The sequence below is a fragment of the Grammomys surdaster genome, unplaced genomic scaffold (genome assembly GCF_004785775.1).
Source record: "Grammomys surdaster isolate TR1022 unplaced genomic scaffold, NIH_TR_1.0 198, whole genome shotgun sequence".
NCBI lineage: Eukaryota > Metazoa > Chordata > Mammalia > Rodentia > Muridae > Grammomys > Grammomys surdaster.
The window spans coordinates 2,938,867-2,960,793 of record NW_021604643.1 but is presented as its reverse complement, the minus strand read 5'-3'; the positions used below and the strand labels follow the sequence as shown (position 1 = coordinate 2,960,793).

General features: G+C 40.3%; 1 protein-coding gene across 1 annotated transcript in view; it reads right to left on the bottom strand.

The window, feature by feature from the left end:
- Pcsk5 (proprotein convertase subtilisin/kexin type 5) overlaps nucleotides 1–21,927 on the bottom strand; it is a 409,108-nt gene that overhangs the window by 125,506 nt on the left and 261,675 nt on the right. The window contains exons 16-20 of the mRNA XM_028770072.1: nucleotides 18,803–18,996; nucleotides 14,720–14,804; nucleotides 10,184–10,281; nucleotides 9,636–9,765; nucleotides 8,790–8,905 (exon numbers count right to left, since the gene is read on the bottom strand). Of these exons, the coding sequence (XP_028625905.1) occupies nucleotides 8,790–8,905; nucleotides 9,636–9,765; nucleotides 10,184–10,281; nucleotides 14,720–14,804; nucleotides 18,803–18,996 (623 nt within the window). The remainder of the gene's footprint in view (nucleotides 1–8,789; nucleotides 8,906–9,635; nucleotides 9,766–10,183; nucleotides 10,282–14,719; nucleotides 14,805–18,802; nucleotides 18,997–21,927) is intronic.

The following is a 21,927-nucleotide window of genomic DNA, read 5'->3' as shown; positions in this document are numbered from 1 at the left end:
TTAAGCAAATCCCTCAGTAATAACCTAACCAAGGCCAGGCATGGGGGTTCATGCCTACTAACCCAGCACATGGGAAGCTAAGGCTGGAAGAATGCTGAGTTTCAGGCCAGTTTAAACTATAGTGTGAAAGTCTGTCTCAGAAATGAAACCAACCAACCCAAGGGAAACCCAGCCAAATCATCTTCTGAAAAGTCTCCTGGCGGTAGAGGACAGGGTCCTGTGCCACCACTTATGGTCTGGACTGCTGCGTAACTGCCTCTTTGCTGCCAACGAACTGAATCTGCCTGGATCGTCACCTCTAGTGATGACGAGAAGACACGGTTATGTGGATTAGAGTCTGCTGCTCAGTGCCAAGGAGTTCCAATGAGCCACAGTGAAATTCAGCTCATCTTGGCTGTGCCCAGCTGAATATGTCAAAGGCTCTAAAATTCTCTGTGGAGAGCTTTAGATTTTATGGTCTGGCACCAAGAACATCTGGAAATGGATGTTAACTAGAGAAGAGAAGCAGGCTTATACTTTCTGTGTCATGTACATATTCTGAGTTTAGGGCTCAGAGCCCAGCTTAGGGTAGGCAAGGTCAAGCGGCAGCTAGCCTTGGTTTCTCACTGCCATTTTGTATTAGAGAATCGAAGGAGATAGTATCCAACTTGTCAGAGCAGTTTAAGATTACCTCTTGTAGTAGATTGAATGTGCTTGGCCTAGGGTTTGGCCTTGATGGAGGAAGTGTATCATTGTGTGTGGGCTTTAAGACTTTCCTCCCTAGCTGTCTGAAAGCCAATCTTGCAGCTGCCTTCAGACGAGGAGGTAGAGCTCTCAGCACCTACTGCACCGTGCCTGGCTAGATGCTGCCATGCTCTCACCTTGATGATAATGGACTGAATACCTGAACCTGTAAACCAGCCCAAATTAAATATTGTCCTTTATAAGAGTTGTCTTGGTCATTATGTCTGCTCACTGCAGTAGAACCCTAACTAAGATGCCTCTTGGTTAGCATGCTGCTTTCTGCTGGTATTCTGTGGGAGGCTGGATGATGATGCAAACACTGTGAAGAACACATATGTATCCATGTCAGTATCTCAGGAGTCTTTCTACTGGGGTATATGGGTGGGGAGGGTGCAGAGAGTAAGGGCCGTGTATTTCCATACTCAAATTGCAGTTTGATCACTGGATAAAGAAACTTCAATATAGTAGTCAAAAAGCCAGTTGGCTCCCTTCACTACCAAGTTCATGGCTTGCAACTTCCTGACAAGACTGAGAAGGCCACTACTGAGAAATGACTTCTGCTGGGGTGCCACTTGACAACTTTGTAATTGTGGTTAAGGTGGGACTGGGTAGAGACTAAGGACTAGCACCAAATGCAAAGATGGATTCATTTCTTGACTATGCTATTGTAAGTTGAACTATTGCCCTTTCTAGCAATGAACTAATTAGATGAAAACCATGAAAGTACCTTCCTGACCTGAACCTCTCATGTGTGGCAAACTTACTTGTGAAGAGGGTCTAGGACTTAGACTACCTGATAGGAAACAGACAGGGAAAGGGACTATGACTAGGTAACAAAGATAGTTAACTTCCACGATGGCTGACTGGCTTCTTCACTGTCCTCTGAACCTGATACAAGAGTCTGGCAGCTGAAACAAAGGCCTAAAGGCCTTATGGCTCATGGGCTTTTTTCTTCTTCTTCTTCTTTTTAAATCTTCAGGTAGGGCCCCTGTTGCCTGTTGATGGACTGGCTCAACACTTTCAAAGTTGGATCAAAACACGTTGGTCAATCAGCCATCTTTCCTTTCTTCAAATCGAAACCCAGATCCTTCAAGGACTTTAACAACCTAGCCCTCAAGGAGAAGCTGATGGTCTTCTGCTTCTCAAATCTGTGCTCTGCTTTGCAGATGGTCTTTTTTCTCTGCGCTTGCTATAAGTGTGTTTCCTCACCCCCAATAAAAGCCATTCCTAAATTACGATTCTATCTCCTCCTTTGGCTGTGTTTGAGGTTTCTCAAGCTACTACCTATCCTGTGTGACATTTTCCCTGCCTTTTGATTCTTTGATATCAAAAGAATCAATGCAGAGAAAACAAACCCTATCAGGACTCCTGAACCTGATCAAGACCTCTAGACAGTAACAGTCATAAACCAATTGTACTTCTATTTGCTCTAGGAACTGACCTCTGACCAGTTCAGCCTAAACTTAACTAAGTGACCTACCTACAAGACTTGTAACTCACAGAAACTGTCAGTTTCTGAATATCATTGTGATTATCAGTGTGCTGCCTCAGTTGGTTTGGAGTCTACATGCTCCAGCATCCTGATGGATAAACAGGATTAACACATGTATCCCTGCTCTGCAGCCCTTCTTAGACTCAGGAGAGGTTATGAGTACATTAGGATATATGTGTTATATTTTCACAGTGTGTGCTGCACCATGGTCACTAAAATTAATTCCCTTTGTCTTCATATCTGGACTGTATAATAGCAAAAACTTTCTCTTAAATCTTCTGTATTCTCTGATGGAACTCACCTGGCTGCTTTGGCTGATTTCTCACTCATCTCTCTGCCCAATGGCAAGTAATGAACTACCAGAGGAGTGACCGAATCGAATCGCGAGCAGGGGCCACAAGAATATATATCCACTGCTCAGTTTAGCTCATTCCCCAGTCCCATTCAGTGCTATGTCTCAGAGATTTCTGTTGGACAAATTCATCCTTTAGGTGTTCATGGTTAGCCACTGGCAAATTTTATACAAGATATCAACAAACTGAACCTTTATTTTTCATAGTTTTTACATTTGCAACATGCTTGTCCACCCTTACACAGACATATAGTCTCTTTTTGTCTGTCTCTGTCTCTGTTTGTCTGTTTCTGTATCTCTGACTCTCTCTCTCTCTCTCTCTCTCTCTCTCTCTCTCTCTCTCTCTCTCTCACTCTTGTTCTGCAGAAATGACTCAGCTACCTGCCACACCGGTAACCAGGTAGCTACAGCTGAACAGAAATTAGGCCAAGTTTTAATAGGTATTTTTTGTTACATTCTTCCTAAAGATGAGATTTAACATACATTGCTGTCCAAATGTCACCTGTTCTGTGTGTTGTCTCCTCTTCCTTCCTGTTTCTACCCATCTTCCCATTTTTCTATCTGTACTTATACATAGATGTTTTATTCATATCCACTGACCCTTCACATTCTGCTTCTACATGGTAGCAGAGAAGTTTCTCATCCATTAAGCCTTTCAGAGGTGTTTACACATGGGTATGAAGAGATCAAATAAACAGGAACTTAGGTTAATTTAATAGAAAAAATAAAATATGGAATAACATTGATTTTGGCCAGTATCAATTACAACTGTTCTATATTTTACAAAAAAACAACTGAACATTTTACACATGTACAGTATTTTTCAGCAAAGTGGATTTGGATTTAACAACAGGTCACTATTAATTAGTGAATTAAAGATTGAAAGACAAAAGAAAACAGAAAATAGGACTTTTGTCTCTAGAGGGTAAGAGCATTTGTCATGTCCCCAAACTTTGTGCTATCCATTACATATACTCATTATGAATATATATATTTATACATAATATATAACATTAACATAAACTTTGAAAGCATTATGTTCTAGTTAATAATGTAGGTAAATGAGGCAGTAACACACTAGTAGTTAAACCGGTATTTCCGTTATGTGCACCTGCATGGTCAATGGGAAACGGAATGCATGGCCGTGGACCCCAGTGAATTTGCTGTCATATTGGTAGTTAATTGTCTAAGGACAAAGACATCAGTTTTATCTTTTGTATCACTGTGACCTTGTGCTTCTAATTGTATAGACTTCCCTAATCAACTTGATTTCTTGGCAGACAAGTCAAGTCTTTGCCATCTGTTTGGCTTGTGATTATATCTGTTAATTTAAAGTCTGTGCATTTAAACATAAGAAGAATACACCGTGGCCCGGAATCCCTCTGCTCTTTAAGTGAGAAGAGCCTACAGTGCTCTAAAGAGGAAAGTTGCCCAGCATAACCTGCCAGTTCCTTAGTTACTTATGACTCTCCTGACTCAGTAACATTACAGTGCTATTAAAGGGTCCAATAGACCAATTACCCATTATCTACCTGCAGCTAGATGTGAACTTTGTTGCCTAGGGATATTTTCAGGGTTGGCTGTTTACTGCTTGTTTGTATGAATTGGGACTTTAGCATCCACACCCCAGCTCCTTCCCAAGATCACCACTCTCTTCTTAGCAGTGAAGTCACAGCATCTTGGAAGTGTAGCTTTCCAAAGCTTAGAACCTGGAGATACCCGGGCATGCCCCAAGCAAATGAGGTCACCGTGGAGATTTGATAGGAAAAACGAAAGCGTGTGATATCAGTTATTCTCAGAGGAACTACAAAAAGATTTATCAGGTTTCATCATTTTCAACCACAGAATCAAAGTAGTCTCTCTATAGTTCAGTATTCTAGATTCTATGAAATGTTTATGGAGTCACAGAAAACCAGTGAACACATTTCGAATCAGACAGACAAACCAACCCCAGCTCAGTGACATTCAGTGGACAGGTGCGTAAGAACATGACCCTAGTCATTGAAGGACAGAAGACTGAGAAAATACAGAACCAGGAGGGGTACAATCATGCCACCCACATTCAATTTCCAGTTTTATTTTCTTAAAATGTCAGGAGGAGACAACTCATGTAATAAGCACCATTGAAAAACACTGCTCCACTAAGTGTTAAGCATGAGCTTAAATATTATTTAAATAAATTCCATTTCTTAAAAAATACAGGACTTCTTAGAAACTTTTGACCCCAGGAAGAAATTTCCTGCATCATAATCCAAATGCTGCCCACGAGACAAATGTGATTTCTGATGACAGTTTAAAAAAGGTAGGGGGGCAACGGCTAGATAGCACCGAGAGGTTGTACAGAGCCTACAGATCACTCTCTGGGCTTCAGGGGACTTGGATCAGCCTCAGCCCTTCTGGCTACCACATGTTTCTACTGTCCATTTGACTCTGCAGAACAATCCATTTTACCAGCTGTGTAAAAAATAACCCAATTGACAGTATTTGAAAAGCCAGTTGCAGAAAGTCTGCCTGATGAAGCCAGTGGAGGAGACTTATCAGGTAAGAAAAGTGCAAAAAAACCCGGACACAATGTACAAAGCAAATCACGTGTGGGAAGGTGTCACCATGGAACACTAAGACAAGACACTGAACACACTGTGCAGGGTGTTTTCAGGACCCTAAGGTCCAGTTTCCTGTCCTTTTCCCTGGCTGTAGACAAAAGCCAGAAAAATGACTGAGGCAAAGGTTCTCTGTTCATTCTGATCTATGTGTGCTCTTGTGATGTTTTTGGAAAAAATATTTTTGGGAATTTTTAAAGGAGAAATAGTGAGTGACTGCAAAGGAATAAGATGGACCTTCAAACCAGGGCAGGAAATCAAGACATTACTTTACCGTCAAATTTTGGCATCAAATACTTTGGTTATACAATACTGTCTCTGTGATTCTGGCTGTTTAACACTAAACATCCAGTTATAAAAGGTAGGCTTGTTGTAGTTTTTTTCTTCTATTTAAGTTCTGACAAAATAGTTCACCATCTCCCTGCACAAACTTGAGATAGAGAGAGAGGAAAAAAAAAGATAGCAAGAAAGAGAGAGGTGGTTTGCAGTTTTTGGCTTTTTTTTTCTTTAATAATATGGAATAATCTATAAGTCTACAGGAACAGGGGTGTAAGGCGGCTGCTCAGCCTTGGAATGTACATGTTTTGCAGCACAGCTGTTGTAGAACTTTCCGCTGACACAGATTGTTCTTTTTCACAAGCATACAGAAGCCTCCTTCTGCCCAGGACTCTTCCGTTGCTTTTCCGGAAGTCAGCAAGAGAGAAGGGGAGTGGAGTGGAGAGCAACGTGATACACCGAGGTAAGTTTTGATTGGCCAGAGAGGTAGATTTGAGGGGTTGGAAGAGGTCATTCAGGAGCAGGCACAGGAGGGAATTTGGTCCACCCAAAGTGATTTCAGTCAACAGCAGTGTTTTCAAGGAGAAATATTGCAGTCCAGTAGTAAATGTGATTGGTATCCATTTGTGAAAGGAAAAAGAGAGTGGAAAAAAGAATAAATTAGAAATCAATAATATCACAAACAAGGAACTTTTCTTCTCAGAATTATCGAGAGTAGAAAATATTCAGTCATTTGTACCATATTTCGTAGAATCTAAGATTCAATGAATCCAAGACAGTTGAAGATTGACTGTTATTTCAATATCACAAGGTAATAATGCTTACGTTGTGATACCATATTCTGTTAGCAATTGAAATTTTAATTTTATTCTTACTAACAGTATGTGATATGATGCTCCTTGTGTAGTTCTTCAATGTTCATTTGAACTGCTGTTAAATGCCACACGAGAACCAGGAGCCACAGGCTTCATTCAATTCAATGTACATTTCTGTGGCTAAGTTTAAGATACAGGCATGACACTTACATCCAGTTAACCTGAGAGTCAAAATTAATAGTGAGTTGTCATGAATTAACAGATATATCTGATTCCAGAGATACTAAGCTGCAAAACAATTGTCTTAGAATCATGGAAATATGGAGTTGAAAAGGAACAGCCTGTAGTCCTTTAGGGCATTGGCCATGTGACAAAGGGCTCAAAGGGCCTCATTCTTCACAGGCCTGAGAGTAGTCCCATTGCAAACAATAGCTCCTCATTTTCCACTCTATCCCACAATCCTGACACTTCCCTTTGACCAAGTTGCCACTTGGTACAACTTAGCTCATGATCAGCATGGTTAACAAGGTGGTTTAGGGCTTCATTAATGTTATCTGCCCAATATCAAATGCTAGAAGTGAAAACTTCAAGGGAGATGTCCTGTGACTGTCAATCACTTAGATTTTCCTTAGTAATCTGTGTACAGACTTTTAAAAAAAAGTTCTGGTTGTATTCTGATATAAAAGGCATGTGCTGGTAACTGATAGCTGATAATTAAAAGGCCCTGTGCCTCCACTTCAGGCTCCTTACCCCAGAGAGCCCTGGCTGGGTCTAAAAGCACAGAGAGGGGTAGGCTTAGCCTACTCTGCTACACTACCTGTTCTGAAACATGATGAAGACGAAGCCACCCAGATGCTTCAAGGAGATATGACAACAAATGAGTGTGTATCAGTGTTCTCATTGGCTCCCTTCCTGTTATGCCCTTTTGAGGTTCCTAATAGTGAGCTGTGGAATAATCATACAGCATCAGTAGTATCTTCTTTAGTTTACGTGGAGATCTGAATACAGCAAACAGACACCTAACTTCATGTTCTGCCTTTCCCTAGGGCTATATCCTTGACACCAAGACTATTCCAAATGCAGTCAGCAAAGACATGTTGGATGATAGTTTAAATATCTCTATTGAGATATATTTTATGTGGAAAGTTTAGGTACAAAGTTAGAGTCTCCTCAGTAAGGACTATGTGGAAAATCAGTAGCTAATGTTGGCATTCGAATAACTGAGTCGTGTTGAATTACAGGTAGAGGCAGTGACTTTGGAGACATGAGAGACCCTGACATTTGCCAAGCTGGTAGAGGAAGTTCCTAAACCTGCATTGCAATTTAGGGACACTTAAAAGTTTCTAAAGTTTCTGTGTCATACTATACTCAGTCAGAATTTTTGGGGATGGGAAAAGTCCTAGAATTTGAATAAAAATCATTAATGCCAAGAAAAGGAGAATGGCCCAACACTGGGAGTCCTATGTTATAGGTTGGGTCTGTCACTTTTTATCACCACATCTTTTTTTTTTCCCTGCTGGAATATTGAAAAATTAATTTCTAGCCTTACATGCTCTGCGAAACACTCTGATACTATTGGATTAGGATTCAAGTATTAAAATGATAAAAAATCCAAATAACCAGAGAGTGGCAAGTACTAGGGAATATTTACATGAATAAATACTATGCTATCATTAAAAGGAAGTTTCAAAACATAGGATTTAGGAAGATATTTATGCAAAATGCTAAGTGTTCAAGGGAAGGTATAAGGTTCTATTAATGAGGCATCAAAAAATCTGGACAAAGCCTGTATGACAAATAAATGGAAAAAACAATTTAAAAAAACCAACCAACCAGAAAAGGCTACATACTATATGATCGTAAATATTAGATATTTTGCAAAGATAGACTCTATGGAGACAGAAAAAAAAATTCAGAGAATCCAGGAACTGGGAGAGGCAGAGTGATGAATGGGAGAACACAGGAGACCTTTAGGGGACAGAAACCCTATTGAGTGATAAGATAATCATACACATATGTCATGTATGGTTACTCAAACACAGTCAATTGTTAGTGCCAAAACATATGATAAGGTAAGCTATGGACTTGGATGATGGCTTGTCATTGTGGGTTCATGAGTGGAGCAGATATGATACTGTAGTGCAGGCTGTTGATATCGGAGAAGGTTATGCAATGTGTGCTCTTGGAGTCTATACACTCAGCTTTCTATGAAGGGATAGCTGTTCTGAAAAATAAAGTTCATTAATTAAAACAACTAACTGGAACCATCTTGGGATGGCAGGTAATTTATTTCCCATCATTAAAAAAAAAAAAGGAAAAAGAAAGAGAAACAAAACAGTGGTACCCAGGCAGATAACAAAATAATACAAAGCAACATGACTCATTAAGGATGTAAATCAAGGTCAGTGACTGTCCACAAGATACTCAGCATATCCTGCTAAATACATGCTTGCTAGTCTCTCCATTAAAACGGAGATATTTTAGTCTGTAAGGTGCAAAGATCACAGAGCAGATCATGGGGCTGTACTCACCATCCTTGCAGATGGCTCCCATCTGACACATTCCTAAGTCTAAAAGATACCCACTGGGGCAGCTGGAACAGTTCTTGAATCCTGGACCATTGCATGTCAAACAGCTGTTATCACATCTACAGGCGAAACACATAATTAGTGAATCTCTTATCCATTTGCATGGGGGATACTTACTATCAATCTCTTAATATCTTCAAATTACTTCTTTTGAGGATGACAAAAAGTCTTTTCTTACACTAGCTGTTAGGTTTGAGACCATTAGGAAAACAAAATCAGTAGACACTGATGCCCAAGGGGACGAAGTGTGTCCTGGAAACAGAAATACTATTTTAAAAGCTCTAAGGTACGTGTGAAGGAGAACTGGGGAGATGGCTTATTTGGTAAGGTTCTGATCCCCAGCACCCATGTCAAAAGCCATGTGTGGTATTGTGCCTCTATATTCCCAGCACCGGAAGGACGGAAGGAAGGAAGATGGATAGAGGGAGCTTGTGTTTGACCATCTAACCAAACTGGTAACTGATCCTGACTCTAATAAATGAAAGGACAATTGAGGAAGACATTCGATGTTGACCTCTGGTCCTCAGGTACCACCTACAAACACACACACACACACACACACACACACACACACACACATACACACACACACACACACACACGACTTTAAGGTGGTCTTGAGGGATAAAAATACCAGCCAACATGTACCAATTCTGCAGGTCAGTGTCCAAAGACACAAAGAACAAATTGTACTTTATCATTAAAAAACATCAGTTTTCTCATTATTTGGAAGACAGTCCTATAAGGAACTCACATATCAAGTGCTAGGGTCAGAGCAAGTGTACTTACCTCTTGCAGGATTTGTATCCACCCTCTGAAGAGTGGTCCAAGTAGTAGCTCACACTACAGCTCTGTACACATCTTCCCTCTTCCATGACATACCCCTCAGTGCAGTTAATACATCCATCTGCTCCAGCCCCTTCAGTGCAAAGCACATGCAAGAAACAGGAGGGAAAAAAAGCCTCAGGACGAGCTGAAATATGGGATTCTGTAGCAGTCAGAGAAATCCACACCCATCTGCTCCCATCTTAAGCCATAACTGTCTTCTCTCTTATTTTCCTTCAGTGGGGGCTGTGAGGGGACTCTTGTGTTTTTAACTGAATCTATTCACCAAGAATGCCTGTCCTTTTGAGAAAGAGATGGTTACTAGAACATTTAAGTTCCTCACAAGGTGCTGATGATTACTGGCTTTCTGTGAAAACTTGCATCATTATCAGGTGAAATGTGGCCCTACACACTTCTTTGAAATGTACTGAAAGCTGCATGAACCATGGCTACAGCCAAATAAAACAGCAACCACAAGTAGGAATATAAGGGGGAGAAGTGGTAGAAGGTACCAGCGCAGGTAGCACAGAATCGGTGGCAGGGCTGGCAGTCGTGACCATTGAAGAATTGTCCATCCTCGCAGGTGACAGAACAGCGGGATCCCTGAAGGCTGAGAGAAATATGGACAAGCTATAAGCAGACTGTTGTCCCCATGACAAAGTGATAAGAATGCACAGATTCCATATGTAACAAACACGGTCCCCTCAGACACCAGAGATTTGGTAAAGCTGCAAGGCAAGGGAAGTGGCCTTAGATCTCTCTTGGTACTTGTAACAACATCAGCAGCACTCATAAGTGTTGCCAAGCCTCTCTCTTGAATGTGTCAAACCATCTGGCATTCTACAACCTTACTCTACATCACTTTAAAAAGTCTTGGCAAGCAGCTAGGAAGGTGGCGCAGTGGTTAAGAGCACTCACTATTCTTGCAGAGGACCTGTTTTGGGTTCCCGGCACCCACTGTTACTCCAGAGCATCTGACACTCTTTTCTAGCCTCTGTGGGGATTACATGCATATGGTACATATACATACATGCAGACAAAACAAACATAAAAATGAAACAAAATAAAAACTCTGAGGAGCCAATTCTATGGTTGGCAATATCTTATGGTATCTTTGTGACTTTTGTTGATTTTGTTTTTGTTTTCTGAGACAGGGTTCTTCTGTGTAGTCCTGGCTGTTCTGGAACTCGATTTGTAGACTGGGATGTCCATGAACTCACAGATCTGCCTGTCTCTGTCTCCTGAGTGCTGGAATTAAAGATGTGTGCCACGACACCTGGATAAACATTTGTTTTTATCAGGTGGTTGTGAGATTGTGAGCCATCTGATGTGGGGGCTGGGACTAGAACTCTGGTCCACAGGGAGAGAATTCTGTGATCTTAATCACTGAGCCTTCTCTCCAGCCCTCTTTGCTACTTTTCACCAGTTTATTTACTTAAGCTACTCTAATGAATAGTTAAGCAAAATGAAACCTTGAAAACATTTTGACTTTTCTTTGCTGTATCATTTTTTTAGTTTTTTCCTGGAGATATTTTTATAATATTAAGTGATTTATTGCAATATGTTTCTCTAGATACTACTATGATCCATATTTGAGTTTCTAAAATATAAAATGAATAATGGTAAAAACAAAATTGTTTCACATTTCTGTTAGCTATGACATTTCAAGTAGCTTTAGTTTTTATTTGTTTATTTATTTATTTCTGAGACTGGCCTTGAACTCACTAGCTATGTAACTGAGGATGACTCAGAAATCCACCTGCCTCTGCCTCCCAAGTGCTGGGATTAAAGGCGTGTGTGACGGCTGCCTGGCCTGCATTATGATTCTTAACAGTAACAAAGCTACAGTTCTGAAGTAGCAATGAATTAATGTTATGGTTGGGGATCATCATGGCGTGGAGAACTGTATTAAAGTGTTTCAGCATCAGGAAGGTTGAGGACCACTGCCCTAGAGGTTTTATCCTGTGTACTGAGATTACAGGTACATGCGACTATGCCAAGTTTACAGCATGATTCTGAAACTTAAAAATACACATAGAATTTGCATTATTTCGTATAGGATATTACTGAACAGCAACTGAAAGAGAGTGGGTGCAAACTTGTTATCAGACTAATTCTACTGGAGAATGTGTATGTTTGGCACATGGTCAAATGTTTTCTACTTTCTGATAGTTTCTATTGATTCAACTTATATCCTAGTACCTGGTATATGGCTTATATTAATTTTGAAAATTGAAATTTACTTTACCCTCTGTTCACTCAAGACACTGGGAAAGTACAAAAATGAAGTAGCTGAAGAAAAGAATCATAAATACTCCTGTCAGCGTTTTAAATCCTTTTCATTCAGGTATTTAGGCAAGGATATTTGCTCTTAGCCACTATTTTACAATTTCCAGGTCTTCTGAAGTCAAACTGTCAGCTCAGAAGCACCGAGGAAGGAGCCTCGATGTGACAAAGGACAACTTCCCCCAAAGTACGTGTCAGTCTCAGAGCTTGCTGGCCTGCTGCCAACAAAGATCTCCTTCCCTTCCTCCAGCTCCAGAGAAAAGCATAGTGCATCAAATGAATCCTTTTGTGGGATGAAATAAAAACCACTAAAAAAAAATTGTACCGCAGTTTTAGAATAGATGCCTTGGCACTCTAAGAAAGGACAGGCGTTCTGAGGTTGGCTTCCATTCAGCAGGAGACAGAGGCTGCACTGTACTGGAGTTGATGGAGGAGTGGGCACAGAGCACAGCCGCTGAACTCCGAAGCTGTCAGCTGCTTCCAAAACATAGGTGTCCTGAGACCCACCAGTCCAGCTCAGAACCGCCTCCCTTCCTTGCTCCATAAACAGGTCATGCCTGTGCTAGCCACTTGGCTACTGAGACCCTGAGATGAGCTCAGTACTGTGAAGAAATTGAATTTTAAATATTCTCTCAATTTTAATTAATTTATGACTATGTTTGAAAAAAAACTTCATAAGATTCAGTTGTTGGCAAACCTCTCAGCACATTTGAAATAGAATGGCTTAATAAAATTTGCTCTCTCAATTAGATTTAAAAACTTCTTAATGCAGATATTTCTCATAAAAATTATTGTCAAGTCTTAGACATACGCTAAGACCATATTATTCCATACTTCAAAGACTTAATAAAATAATAAAGAATTTAAAGTAATTCACTTGTAATTTCTTTTGTGTTGGCCACATGTTGTAATAATATATTTTTGATATATTTTAAGTAAAATATTTTATTAAAATCACATCCCTTGTGTTTTACCACTTTTAATGTGGCTAATGGAACATTTAAAATTACATGGATGGCTCTTATATTTCTGTTGTGTGTTCTGATTTAACCAATTCCATAAAAATGTTCTCTAAGAAATAAAGAAATAAGCTCAGTAGTCTTTTATTTCTTATGGACTAATTATGTACCAGATGTAAGTAATACATAAATGTTATGTTACACTAAATGAATGGAATAAAAAATAAATGTTATCAGGTTATCATAGTTCATCAAAGTAGGGGTCAGTCTCAGCATTTGGTAATGAGAATAATGGAAGACAACAGTATTTAAGTGATTTTGCCATGATCACAATTAATAAACAGAGGGAAAAGCCTTCTACCTCACCATTACACTGTTCCTTTAAGATGAATTAAGTGCAGACAGGAGAGATGGCTCACCGTTACATGTACTGATTGCTCTTCCAGAGGAGCCAGGTTTGATTCCCAGCACCCACACAGCAGCTCACAAGCACCTATAACTCAGACTCAAGGGATCTGATGCCCTCTTCTGACCTCTATGGGCATCAGGTACATACATGGCAAACAGATATACATACAGCAAAAACATACATACACATGAAATAAAATTTAAACAGAAGAATCAGGTAGTTAGGCAGACTTGTATTTATCAAGATTATCAAGCACTGAGAAGCAGGGTTTAAGTAACTAATTGCACTTAGGAAAACAAAGAGCAAGGACACATGTAATCGATAAGTGTGAATACCATTGCAGTACTGACGACTGTCAAGGACACCTGCCTAAGAACTGTCTACATTATGCTATTTCATTTTTGATGAAAGATGGAATGAATGTAATATCCTATCACTACCTAAATGGAAAGTACTGTAGAACTCTAACTGCCTATGAAGGCAGAGCCCTGCCCGTATGGGGTGGTGGACTCGGCATAGAAGCAATTGACCTCTTTCTCAGGAAAGAGGCTCTACATTCATGCTGCATATTGCTCTCTTACAGTCTACCAAGTATCAGCTTTGGCAATGAGCCAGTCATCAATCTGGAAAAGACATCTCCCGGTGTTAACTCTATGTGCATACCGCAGAGAGTCTAATGGAACTGAACCTGAAGTACTTAAGATAAGCAAATGGCTGGGTATGTGTAGAAAAATAATAAAGATAAGAGAATAATTTTCCACCATTGAGAGTTTAATCAGGCAGATTAAATAGCATTTACAGGCACTATCTACCCAGTCATTCTTGACTAGCATAATGCAGATCAAAATGTATAAAAGATGCTTCTCAAATGGTCATCTCTATATTTGAATTATCTTTCTTTTCAAAAATCACTTTAATTTCATTGTCGATTTACTTATTTTGTGTGCTTGAATGTTTCACCTGCATGCAGGTATGTGTAGCACATGTATGTCTGGTATCTGTGGAGCTCAAAAGAGGGCACTGGATCTCCTAGAACTGGCGTTACAGACAATTGTGAGCCACTAAATGGTTGCTTGGGATTGATCCTCAGGTCCTCTGCAAGAACAGCATGTGCTTTTAAATTGCTGAACCATCTCTCTACCCATTGAATCATCTTCTTTATAGGGAATTTATTTGGATTATAATCCTTCCTTAGCCAAGATGGCATCCCATTTTCCGCCCACGTCTAATTGTAGAGATAATGCAAATAACAGGGAGGTGCTTCAGTGTGAGTCAAACCAAGGGCAGATGGAAGAGAGCTATTTGTTTACATGCTGACTCTTACGCTTTCCTTTCTATTTGCCCTGCAAATCTCCCCAGATGATGGTGTCTCTTGCTGGATCTCATTCTCTTACCTTAACCCGCCCTTGCACTCTGTACAGTTGTGAAATCCAGTGCACGCCTTACAGTTCTCGCTGCATTTCCCGCAAATATTTTTCTCTGTTATGAAAAGAAACACAGACATATGTCAGTCAACTGGATTCCACAAAAGAATGGAGGTCTTCCAGTGTTTACTAATGTGCTCTGCAGTGCTCACAGGTTCATCTGGAAAGCTGCATTGTAAAGTTCAGGCACTTGATTTCATGAACTGTCAGAGCAGGAAGCACCATGCACCTGTTCGGCACAATGCAGACAGACCTCAGAAACTCTTAGTTGAGAAAGGTTTATAGTTTTTACTGCATTCAACTCTCTTTCCAAAGCATGGTTTTCTAACTTCTAAAATAGGAAATCTCAGTCATGATGCAAGGAAATCATTGGTAAGGAATGAATATAAAAATGATTGTGTTCCAACTACATCTTATTCTATAGAAGTATATCAGTTTGAGTGTACATACCATTAAGTTTTCCTATTCAATAACAAATCTATGTCCACACTGCAAAAAAGAGCTAAACATGATAGCTTTATTATGAAAAGTAGTGATTTGTCATAATAGTTAGCAAAGGCCTTTTACCTTGGTCAAATTTTTGGTGAAAATTGAGAACTTGCTCTGATATGCCAGAGGGTCCAGACAGAATACTGGCCAAATTGGACAAACAAGATGCACAGAAGTTGACTGACAAACTTTGTGATGACAAGGTAGGCAAGCCCTTCATAATTCCTGCTTCATAGAAAAGTCTGTCATATTTTAGGCCAGAAGGCTGAAGATGGATGTTCCAATATTATAGAGACAATTTGTGGATAGGCAGCAAAAAACCTCTGTCACTTCAATAGTTTTGGAAAGTGTTTGCTTTCTACTTCCTGCATACTCAAGTAATGTTTATTCCTTCTTAGGTTTCTGATGGGGCTAAAGACTAGATAGTATTGCAACTAAGATTAATTGTTAGGATTTAAAAAAAATGCCATAAGGTCTATACATACAAGTTATGACAGAAAATGATTTAGATGCAAAACTCTAAACTCAATAGATGGGATAAATAATAAAATACTTTATCTAAGTTGTCAAATATAAATAAATTGGACATTATAAATGTATATCATACCTTATAGTTTTCATAATTGTTAAAATTGTATTCAATTTATATCTGAGGGGAAGAAGAGACTTTTATTGGCCAAAAAGGGAAATTATTGAGGTTTGGTCTTTTGCTATACATTATAATGATAAATACTGGTACCCCAATACCTGGTTGTCCCCAAGGATGAGAATATCTACACATAGACCCAAGTGATGTTATGTGACCTTGCCCCTAAAGTTATCTCTGATTGGTGAATAAAGATGCCTACAGCCTATAGCTGGATAAACTTGAGATAGGCAAGGTTTGGAGTTTGAGGAGAACCATGATGGGGAGGGAGAGGAAGGTAGAGAGCAAAGACCCCATGGGGTAAGAATCTTGAAATCATGGCAATAAGGGCTGGCCAATTGGAGTTAAGAGCAGCCCTGACAAAACACGACAAGTCATATTGTGGAGCTATTGTCAAGGAAATAGACATAATACCATAGAGAGTCAATATCTGCCCAGCTGTAGTGCTGATTAAGGCTTATTATAAATATAAAAGTTGTGTGTCTTTTATCCAGAAACTGAATGATCAAAGGCAGAGTAGAAGCCCCTGATTGAGATTAAATATTTTCAACAAGCAGGTAATAATCACACACACACACACACACACACACACACACACACACACACACACGATAAAATCATTGCTTACAGGCTTTGTCTCTCTTTGATCTTTAAGTGTGGATGTTTATCAAGGTTACGTGTAGAGGGATTCCTATATGGGGACCTACAGGGTATTCTGCATTTTTCAGCAAGAAATGACAATGTTCTAGCAGCTACACTGCAGCTCCAATGTGACTTTGAGCATGCTAAGCACATTAAGGTTCTGGCCTTGGACCTGAAGTCACAGGCCCTAGATTTGCATTCTGATTTCAGCTCTTCTAGTGGGCAAGGTCAAGGTCTCTACACTCTTGACTGAAGATTAGAATGAACTCTACTTATTAGCTTATCTTAGCAAGTTAATAGGATTATTTCAAGGGGAAAAGGTCAACTATAAACCATTGTGAATGTGTTCTCAGTAATTATTAGTGGCCACTGTCATTACATAGCCTGATTACTGTGCTATATGTAAATGGGCTCGCCAGAGGGAGAGAAACTGTAACAAAGGCAATAGTAGAGACACACTGACCACTTAAACCAATGCTATGCAGTGGTGGAAGTGACTGGACAACTTCTCAAGTGTCTGCTCCCCACTTCTTTAAAGAGGAATGGCTGTTGGGTGCTCAGCGATGGAGCACACCCTTAATATATGCAAGGCTTCCTAAGACTTGCTGTACATTTCCATGGATCTCTTATGACTCTTCTTATCTTCTAAATTTTCTTTCTTCTATCAAGGTGAAAGTCGTGTTTCAAATTTTCAGGCAAATAAGAACTTCAGCAGAATCCATATTTATTACTCAAAGTGGAACAAGGGCCTGATCTACTTAGACAGATGCCTATGTTTGAATAGACTGTGGTGTGAGACAAATTATTCAGAACTCAGAAACAAAGCCAAAGATATCTACAGGTCTGGGAGGGCCATATCGAAGCACTGTCTGATCAAGGACAATTACCTTGTGTTTTTCCTATTTGTTTATTATATCAGTAAGGGACAGTCTCTGAGAAGTTACACATTAGTGTATGGATTGTTGTTTAATAAAGTGATAATTTTCTGGCTGTAAGAAACAAACACCCACTCCCCAAACCTATTGGTATAGCCATGTCTAACTTTCTTTCATCTGTAACTCAACAAAAGGACTTTTTCTTTCTTTCCCCCTCTTCCTTCCTTCCTTCCTTCCTTCCTTCCTTCCTTCCTTCCTTCCTTCCTTCCTTCCTTCCTTTCCTCCCTCCCTCCCTCCCTCCCTCCCTCCCTCCCTCCCTCCCTCCTTCCTTCTTCCTTCCCTTCCTTCCTCCCTATCTCCATCCCTTCTTTCTTTCCTTCCTTCCTTTCTTCCAATCTTGGTGCCTTATCATCTTTCATTCAAATCTGTGTTGGTATATTCCTGGAATGCAGGTGTCCTTGGAAGCCAGAAAAGGGTACTGGATCTGATGACATTAGAGTTACAGATGGTTGTGAGCTGTTATGAAAATCACTGATGTCTCCTGGAGGACCTTACCCTCTTACCCACAATCTTAACCGTTGAGCCCTCTCACCAGCTTCATAAAAGGATTTTTTTCCCCTTTCCTAGGCACTACAGAACTTGATCATCTTACAACCATTCTCCTCTTGCCTGTTTTTATTCATTACTACGTTACTTTACTCATTAATCACTAAAATGTCTCTGACACATGTTGAATCGACAATTATATGACAGTCATGTTTTTGAATAATTTCAAAAGTCTGTTGGGTTAATGTGTAGAAGTAAGCAGGTCTCACTGCTATCCTTGTCAGGTTGGCCTGCAGCTGGCTGCTGAGAACTTGGAGTCAGGGAGGGTTCCCATCTATCTGATGAGACTAGCTAACACTGGGAAGACTATATAAGCAGAGTGGTTGATGGTGTGTGCCAGGAAGGTAGTATCTACTTGATCAGCTCATAGTGGTAACTGTAGACACAGAGTTGCTACTGAGCTTCCCTTTTATGTAGTATTTCACATATGCTATCACAAACCAGTGCTGGGGAGTTCAATGTGGTTTGAGTGGGCAACTGTCTTGACACATGGTTGAAGATGCCTCTAGATGTCTCTGCTTCCCTTGACTGACTTGATGTTTCATCCTTCTGCTTTAATGCAATGATATCCCCAGTGTTGTGCATCTAATAGCAAATCATTATTTGGGCAGGGAGTGTGAGGGTCCTCTGCTACAGGTAGTTACAGACAGTTCTACAAAACCCTTCTAAAGTATCTCTTTAATGAGTTGGCTAGGTTCTGTTTGACACTAAGGAAAACCCAGATTTCATGCATGGAGTTATTCAAACAAAAACCTGTATCTTTTTAAAAACCCAACACATTTTAAAACAACTCACTGATATCTTGGTATGACCCATCAGGGCACTGTGTAACACAGCTGCTAGTTTCTTCATTCAGGAAGTAGCCATATTTACAGGACAGGCATTGATCACCATGGGTGCCGAAGCAGGACTCGCAGTTGGGGGCGCACTTCCGGCATCTCTTCTTGTCCGCATGGAAGTGGCCAGGAGGGCAGCTGGAGACACAGATTCTGCGTCGTGGGATTATAAGAGAAATGGTTACTTATCTGCACACACAGCTCAGCATGTTTACAGAAAAGCTGAGAGCTGCCTGTGGCCTTAAGGTTAGTTTTCAACTGGGATGCCAACACCAAATCAAAGGGACCACATCTATCTTGTAAAGCTTCCTCTTGTGCAGGAAAATGGAGGAACATCACAGCATCTCATCTAGTAAGCAGGTATTTCATGGTCTACAATCTTCTAGTTAAAATCTAGCTCTATAAAAGGAATTAAAACTGGATTCGGAATCTCAAGAGCTGACTGATGGTTCTGATCTGAGGGAAAAATATGTGGGCCATAACTTTAGGGGAAAATGTCATTAAAATAAGGAGTTCCTTCCACTTCTGTGTGTAGCTTGTCATGTACCTTGTATGTACATCTGGGTAGAAGTGGTATGTCGTTATCTATCTATCTATCATCTATCTACTATCTATGTACATATATACATATCATAAATGTATATATACATATATATGTGTATATATACAAAATCATATCTATGTGTATACACACACATAATTTTGCTCATCAGAAACCTTCCTTTTTTTCTTTGCTTATTTGTTTTTTTTTTTTCAAGACAGGGTTTTTCTGTGTAACCCTGGCTGTCCTAAAACTCATTCTGCAAATCAGGCTGGTCTCAATCTCAGGGACCCACCTGCCTCTGCATCCTGAGTAATGGGATTAAATGTGTGTGCCACCATGGCCCAGCTGAAACTTTCCTTTAAAAAAAAGCCAACTTCCTTAATTGTCAATAACTAGAGTCAAGGATTTATTTATCTATTTTTTAATTTAGCTTAAGAACCAATTAAATAGCAGGTATTTTGGTTAGTGAAACAGATAATACCATAAAGGAGTCAGCTGAGAACCTATCTCCTTGAGGCATCTGACTTCTAGCATGGATTTCCACAGGGATTTGGGCTTGGCTGTGTTTGTTTAGGTGCCTGAGCACTGCTCCTAGAACACAGTTTTGCCTGAAAGAGGAAGGAGCAGGTGGGTTGGTCTGGAAGGGACATAGGGTTGGTTGGATGGGCTTTGTGTGGGTAAGCACTAGCTTGTAGCTTGAATCCACCGGGATATATCTGCATAGATAGCCTAAATCCTGGCACTAAGAGGCTCTATCTCAGTGTCTAAAATGGAAGAAAAAGAACAGAGACCAGCATGAATGGTCTGGCATGCTGGGGAATGTGAGAAAAAAGTATACGTCTGGCACAGGCACTGGCATGTCCAGGAAGAATAGACACAGCCAGAGAAGCAAATACTAATGGGCTAAACAGGACACATAACTTCAGACAGGATGACTAAGTTCAACACACATGATACATCATGGTGGCTAGAGTTAACAGCATGTTATAGACTTGAAAATTGCTTTAAAAAGTCAATTTAAAATGTTCTCATGTGGCTGGAGAGATGGCTCAGAAAAAATAGGCAATGGTGGCCAGGTCCTGAGGTTCCAGTGGGGAATAAGGACTTTATGTCGACCTGCGCCAGAGGGTCGTTACATAACTGTGTGCTCAATGTACTGAACATTTAAATGAGGCTCAATCATAAAATATTTTTGCGGTTTGGAAGAAATTGTAAATCACTCTAATGGCCATGCTGTGATATTGTTACTGCTTACTACTTTTAGTCAGATTGACATTGAGAGAGCTAAAGGATGCAAAAACTGCCTGGGTTAAGGAAGCAGAGGAAAAGAGTTTAAAATTGTAACTAAGTACTGAGGTGTAATTATTTGAGAGAACTCTGTCCCTAAAGAGAGACCTTAAACACTCCCTACTGGAGCAACCTGAAAGATGTCATTAGGAAAAGACCCCACTCTTTTTTTTTAAATATAATTTATCTATTTTTTTCAAATTGTAATTTATACTCATTCACACAGGGGTTATAAACACAGAAAGGCAGGATGTGGGGAAGGGGATGACACTAGAGTGTGAGTGTTCAGGGGGAATACAGATATCTTTCAGAACAGGGTATCGGCTGGGTAAGGGTTCAGGGGACAGGTTGCTATGGCTCTGCCTATGATTCACTTGTCCTTATCTAAGTTGGTATTATCTGCCAAGGCTACCTATTTACAAGGTCTATGACTACTCAGGCTGGTAAATTGTCACAAAAACTGCCTGTTTACAATAGCTTATAGCCATCTGTTTCAGTGTTTATCCACAGAGACCCAAGACTTGGTGTTAGTATACATGTATGACAGGCCTATTGCTGATTTTAGGCCTATGGCTGACTTTAGGCCTTCAGTGTATAAGCAGGGCTGCCCCTGACATCTCCTCCCTTCTCTAAGTATAGACGGGCTGTGGTGAATCTAATTTTGGGAAGGTGGGGATAGAGGCCTGACCTCCAATAATTGAAGGGGACCTTGTAATGGCTCCGGTCCCCCTGTCGTTGTCCAGTGAGGCACGAGGGCCATACCCATTCCGATGTCTTTTTCCTGGAGAGGGGATACTTTTGACATCAACCCCTATGCAGTCAGGCTTAAGACCCCACTCATATTTGTGAAAATGCAAATCTATTTGAAAGGGGACACACTGAACTGAGAATGCTGTGGACATGATGCCCTACTGAAAACAACATTGTTTCATCTGCATTTAACTGCCAGGGCACAGAGGCCACTGTAACTGGGAAATGTGTGTCTAACTATGCTTCAAACTCAGCAGAACTTGATGACATCATTCACAGCATTGGCTTTTTTGGAGGGGGGAGTGGGCAAGTTTTACAATGTTATGGAGAATTGCAACAAGGTTCCAGAGAGCCACTGGGGACGATCAGTATGAGGCAATATCAGCTTCCCTGCAAGGAGGCTCTGAGAGGTCCTGTGTGAAGCTAGGAAAACAAGGCCTAAGCTGAATGCAGACCCTAGGATGCTGGAGATGTCAGGACTATGGAAGAGTCATGAAAGAAAG